The sequence below is a fragment of the Phocoena phocoena genome, chromosome 15, assembly GCF_963924675.1.
Source record: "Phocoena phocoena chromosome 15, mPhoPho1.1, whole genome shotgun sequence".
Classification (NCBI taxonomy): domain Eukaryota; kingdom Metazoa; phylum Chordata; class Mammalia; order Artiodactyla; family Phocoenidae; genus Phocoena; species Phocoena phocoena.
Window position 1 is genome coordinate 58,748,783 of NC_089233.1, and position 6,000 is coordinate 58,754,782.

A 6,000-nucleotide genomic window follows, 5' to 3' on the forward strand; every position below is an offset into this window, starting at 1 on the left:
GGGCTGCCCGCCCTTTCCCCCTCGCCGCCCCCACCTCCCGCCCACCCGCCCGCGGCGCCGGCGCGGGACGCTGATTACCATCCAGGAGGAGGAGGCTGCGGGCGCGGAGCTTGGCGGCGGCGGCGGCGGCGGCGGCGGCGACTGCGGCGGTAGCGGCGGCAAGAGCAGCAGCAGCCGTGCGTCCCGAGGAAAGGCAGGGGCAGCGCCGGGCCAGCAGACGCCTCCGCCGCCGGCGCCCCGCGTGCTCCGGCGCCCCGGCCCTGCCGCAGCCCCGGGCGGCAGCACCTGGAGCAGCAGTAGCAGCAGCCCGGCCGACTCCCCCCTGGGCCCGGTTCCCGCGCCGCCCCGCCGCGGCCGCCGCCGCCCGCCGCTCCCCGGGGCCTGGCCGCGGGCCCGGGCCATCCCGCCGCCGCCGCCACCGCCGCCGCTCCCGGGGGAGCGGGAGCCGAAGGCAGGGAGAGCGGGCGGGAGGAGGGATGGCGGGAGCTGGCGGGCCCAGGGGACTGGGGGCCGGGGGAGGCGGGGGCGGGGCGGCGCGGCCGGCCGAGGGGCGGCCAGGGACGTGACATCATCGGGGGAGGAGCGGCCGGGCCCGGGCCGCCGCGGCGGGGCGGACCCTGGCGAGTCGGTCGCCGGGGCTGGGGGCTGCGGCCTGCCCGAGGCCGCGGGAAGGAACGGGAGGGACCAGCGTGGGCCCGGGAGGCCCGGGCAACGAGCTGACTGGGCTGCGAGGCGGGGGAGCCCGGGCGAAGCCGGAGGAGCGAGCAGGGCCGCACTCAAGAAACCTCCGCCGCCTCCGGGTCGCCACTGGACGAAGTCCCGGCTTCTTCTCCACTCATCTTCGTCTCCCAAGTACCCGCCGTACTCTCCACGCCGACGCCCGGTTCCTGCACTTGCCGCTCATTTTGACGCCTTCAGGCTTTTACTCTTGATGTTCTTTGCTCGCCCCATTGGTCCTGTCCGCCTTCCCCTGACCTCGGTTTAACCTCAGCCTGGGACTCAAACCTTTCTCCCTTAGGCTGGGCCCCAGACGCGTCGAGCGCAGTCCCTGCATCCCCCATCCCTAGTCCAGTCCGTGGCTTGTCTAAAAACTAAAGCATTTTCGTTTCCAACCTGTGCCTTTCAGACACCTCTTGGTTTTTGATGCATGTTGGATACTGAGTTAGGACTCACTTCCTCTTGTTCCCCAGCCAGAGAATCTTCCCTCTCAGATTTCATTCCTCTTAGTTCCCGGGCCAGAAATCATCTCGCCCTTGACCGGAGGGCTGAGCCGTTTCTGACCCTCTCCCCACATTCTGGCTTGGTGTGTCCTGACCAGGCTTTGAACAAGCCCAGAATGAGTCCAGCACTTCCCTGCAGAACAGCATGGGGGTGGCCTACCCAGCCTGCTGCTTCATTTTCAGACAGCCCTGGAATATCACTTTCCTGCCCCAGCTGACTCCCATCCTCTTTTGGGGGGCCTCCAAGTGTGCAGTTAGTGGTCCACCCCACATGGACCCAAATGAAGGTCCCGGGGCCACTACTGGGCCTCCTACTACCCCAGAGGCACCACCACCTCCTTTTCTGACCTATGCCCCCCTCCCCATCACCTGCTGTCACTCCCACCCAGACTTCTCAAGGTCTCAGTTTTTACCCCAGGGATTATCAAAGGTAGTCTCTCCTTAAGGTGAATTCTTATACCAGTCTTTTTCTCCATCTCCTTATCTGACTCTAAATCCTTGCTCCTCCCAGTGTGGTCCCTGGACCAGCAGCTTCAGCATTAAGTGGGAGCTTGTCAGAAATGCAGAATCTTAGGCCCTGCCCAGTCCTGCTAAATCAGAGCCGACCTTGTACCATGATTCCATGTGATTTGCAAGCACATTACATTTGAGAAGCAATGCTCTAGAGAAACCCCCCAAGGCTGTTACATACTTGCTCCACCCCTCTCTCCAACCTTCAAACCTACCTCTGGCTCTCTAAAATTTCCAACAGACAGCCTACCTCTTATTTACTGGAGAGATTACAGGGAATCTTGGCAGAATCCTGCTGGCCTTCTCAGCCGTCCATGTTTTTCCTCCTTTCTCAGTCTTCTCACCCATTCTTTTTTCCCTCTGCACCCAGAGAAGCATGTGGGCTCAGGGACCTCTTTGCTCAGTCCCTTCTTCTGCACCTCCTGATGTTGTCCCATGCAATCGGTTCGTGTGTTGACACTCCTTTCCTCTGCTCAGACCTCCCCATTCTTAAAAGAACCCTCCCTTTGTCCCCACCTCCTCCTCCTCCTACTTGTGCCACTCCTGTTTCTGAGAAAGTTCACAGGCGCACTCCGCCAAGGCTGCCTTGCCAGCCCCCAGCAAGCCACTCTTGAAGCCCTGTTGGTCTGGCTCCCTTCCAGTTCTGCCGCTGTTTGTTCCTCTCTCTCGGCCTCAGGCCCTCTGACCCCCGTGCAGCACTGGGCCCGGCGCACCTGCCTCCTCCACACACCTGGGAAGGCCATCCTGATGACCAGAGCACACCGTCTCTCCTCTTACCCCTGGGTGCGCCCCAGCTTGCTGTGTCCTGCTCCCTTCTCCTTTTCTTCTCTTAGAGAACTCAGGCTTTCCCACAGTCTCAGGGGACATCTTTGGGGAAATGATGTCCTAGTGTGGGCCTCCATCTGCTTCTGTCAGTCCTGAACATCCACTGGTGAGGATAGAGCTGTTCTTGACCCTTGGGGAGGAGGGGAGCACCAGCTTCCAGGGAGCGGCCCTCTCCCAAGTAGCTCTGCCCCTGAGCCGGGGCTGGGGTTGCTTCATCTCCACATGCCCAGCCACGTTCATGCCCATTCCCCACAAACCAGCTCTTCCTCCTGGCTCCCCTGTGTCTGTCCATGACACCTCCTCCTGATGCCCACCAGGTTTGGGGCCCAGGAATTCATCTCTGATACTTTCCTTGCCTGCCCAATAGCCACCTCTTTGTCAAGTCTCAAGGATTCTCCCTCCTTGTCCTTCTCTCTACCCCAGGGCGCACAGTGAATATCTTTAACAATGAATTTACTTGCCCTCCACTGGACTCCACCCTGGCTTGGAAGAGGAATCTGCCCCAGTCTGAGGACAGCCTCCTTAGCTATCTTCTTGCCCCCACCTGTCTACCTGCAACCACCCTCCATCCTCCTGCCAGTTTTTAAAAGCAAGCCATCACCTGCTTAGAAACTTCCAAGTGTCTCTCTTGGCTCCCCAAGTAGACATTTAGGGACTTAGTTTAGGGATATTCTAGGCCCTCTGATGCCTGATCCAAACGTTCTTGCCAGCTTTCCCTCCATTCCCTTGCTGTGTGAGTCCCTTGCTTGCCTGACACAGAAGATCTACTGTTTTCCAAATGCAGACACAGGTCCCACACTCTCAGCTCCATGCCCCTACTCTGGCTGTGCCCTCCAGCTGTAGTGCCCTCACTTTTGCAACACCTTTCTTCTCTGGGAGGCAACGGGGTCCACATTCTTTTCACAATGATTGAATGGCTTTGGTGTTGCAAGTCTTCATGGTTCTAGAAGCCTCTTCCTAAGGTAGATTTGGGGGATAAGTGCTCAGAATTAACCTGGGCAGAAAGGGGAGTCACTCAACCCAGAGATGGGCTCCTGACTTGTGTGGGTTTCTATCTTGTATTAACCACATGGACTAGAAAGAAACCAACCAGGATGGTGTTTGAGGCTTCCCAGGGCCTGCAGCCCCTGAGAAGGTCTGGGTTAGAGCCGCTGAACCAATGGGCAAGGCCCTGGGTGATGAGAATACCAACTGGGCCCAGCAGGGCAAATTCTGGGTCAGCTTTTGGAGTCAGAGGTAAGTATCTCTGCTTTAGATCCAGGAAGTCTGTTTCTTGGAACTCCTTGTGTGTTTTTATTTTGTATTTTTTATTTTAGTTCCTTTGACAAAGTTCTCCTCTCACACCGTTGTAGCTTCATGAGAAAGGGATTTGGGGGCCTGCTGTAGCTGTGTTCACAGAGAGCTGGAGGGGTGGTAGTGACAGATAGAGGATGCTGGGTCCAAGGCCACAGAGAACGCCAGTCCTTTCTGGCCCAGGCAGAGGCTCACCCCAGGTCACCAGTCCAGAGCCTCTGACCTCATCCTTCTCCATCATGGACATTTGTGCTCATACCACAGGAAGGGTTCTTGTCATGTGCCTGGTGCTAGAGAATAAGCAAAGCCTAAAACACAGGCTGTGTCCTTATGGGTACCACAGTGTGGTGGTGGGAGATGTGTAAACACTCAGTGTCACTCCAGAATGACCTGGGCTGATAAAGATGCAGGTGCAAATACTGGGACCAGCACAGAAGAAGGGCCTGAGCCTAAGAGGGGAGAAAGCGGTCTTGGGCAGAAGGATCAGCATCTGTAACGACTGGCAGAGCTGAGTGAGTGGGTTTGCAGCACTTGCTTCAAGGTAGAAGCTTCTAGCACCTGGAGCATCATGCTTGTGCCTAGGATGCCATGCTGAGGAGCGTGGAATGTTTCCTGTAGGCCTGGGCCTTAAAACAATATTTAAAAAATCAACAGAACTCTCTCTCTCTCTCCCCCCACCAAAGGGGGGTGCAGCACCATAGAAAACAAATCCAAAGTGGCACATTAGGCAGAAGTGCCCTTGACCAGACTGTGTGTTGGGCCATAGAGCCCCCTGGAGGCCCCAAAGTGTTAAGTCAGCACTCGGATCCACTTCATGTCAACTTCCCTGATGGGAATTAAAATATAGGAAGAATTTAAAAATTAAAGCATGCACTAAATATGGCTGTTCGCATAGTTCTGTGAAGAAACAGAAATGGCTAGGGCCATCCCAGAAGGCTTCCTGGTGGGCATGCCCCAGCTCTTAGCCTTCCTCCCTTTTGCCTCCTGAGGTCTTTTCAACTGCTTCAGGAAAACTTGCACTACAGGTGTTATTTGACCTTAGGATCCATCCCGTTCCCCGCATCGAGGCTGAGTTATTAAATTTTATATAATAACTCAATGGGAGCCACAATGGTGGACACTTTCATCAGGAGAGTTGTGCTCCCATCTTCAATCTCTGGGCTGGAGCACAGGCTGTGTGTCCCCTCAATATTCCAAGTTGTTCACACCCCTTCCAATCACAAACCGTCTCAAAGACAACCAATCTCAATCTCAGTCCCTGCTGAGGAAGAGGAAAGGAACCATTTCCCTTGTGGAGCAAGATCTGCACAGGACTGACCCTTTGTTCATCCTCCAGGTTTCAGAGAGGGTCCAGGACCTGCAGGTTTCTAACCTAAACCTGTAACAGCACCAGCAGTATCCCTGGAGGGCTGCCCCTTAGCTACCCACAGGCAGTGGCAGAAAGTCTGAAATGACAGCATCAGCCCCCACCCCCAACTGTGTAAGCTTCAGTCAGCAGGGAGGAAGGCTAAGAGCTGGAACATACCCACCAGAAAGCCTTCTGGGATGGCCCTAGCCATTTTGTTTCTTCGTGGAACTATGTGAACAGCTATATTTAGTGCATGATTTAATTTTATATATATAACTTGGCATGGGGAAGGTCAAATTTCTTTTCTGATTGCTGTGGGGTCAACAAGAAAGGAAGCCATCACCCCTGAAGTGGAGCAGGGTGGGTAGGGGTCAGGGGAATGGAGTGGGTAGGTTGGAGGGGGCCATTGTTCACCTTGTCCTGGGTGAAGTGGGGAGAAGACCTGGCAGAGGCTGATTCTCCAGGAGGCTTAAGCTCATCCACACAGGCCCTTTCCAAGGCCCTTCACAAACTCCTTGCAATGTGTTCCCATGCTTATATATAATTGTGTATTTGTAATGTTGTATTTTTCTTCTTAAAGGGCCACCCTCCAATTGTATAAGCTTAAGCCCCACCCCACCCCTCCCCCAAACCTAAATCTTCCCTTAGGATCTGGAGTTGGGTAGGAACAGTTAGGTGGGCTACATACTCAGTCCCATAATACTCTGTTTCTCCTTGGCCCTGCCTGACTCATCCGCCACCATTTCTTCACCCCAAAAAACATCTGCCACACCCTTCAGAACCCTTCTCCCTAATTAGCCAACT

The 6,000-nt window shown here is 55.8% G+C and overlaps 1 protein-coding gene across 1 annotated transcript in view; it reads right to left on the reverse strand.

The window, feature by feature from the left end:
• Nucleotides 1-402, reverse strand: part of EBF4 (EBF family member 4) — a 54,327-nt gene extending 53,925 nt beyond the window's left edge. The window contains exon 1 of the mRNA XM_065893372.1: nucleotides 79-402. Coding sequence (XP_065749444.1) covers nucleotides 79-402 — 324 coding nt within the window. The remainder of the gene's footprint in view (nucleotides 1-78) is intronic.
• Nucleotides 403-6,000: the final 5,598 nt, after the last annotated feature.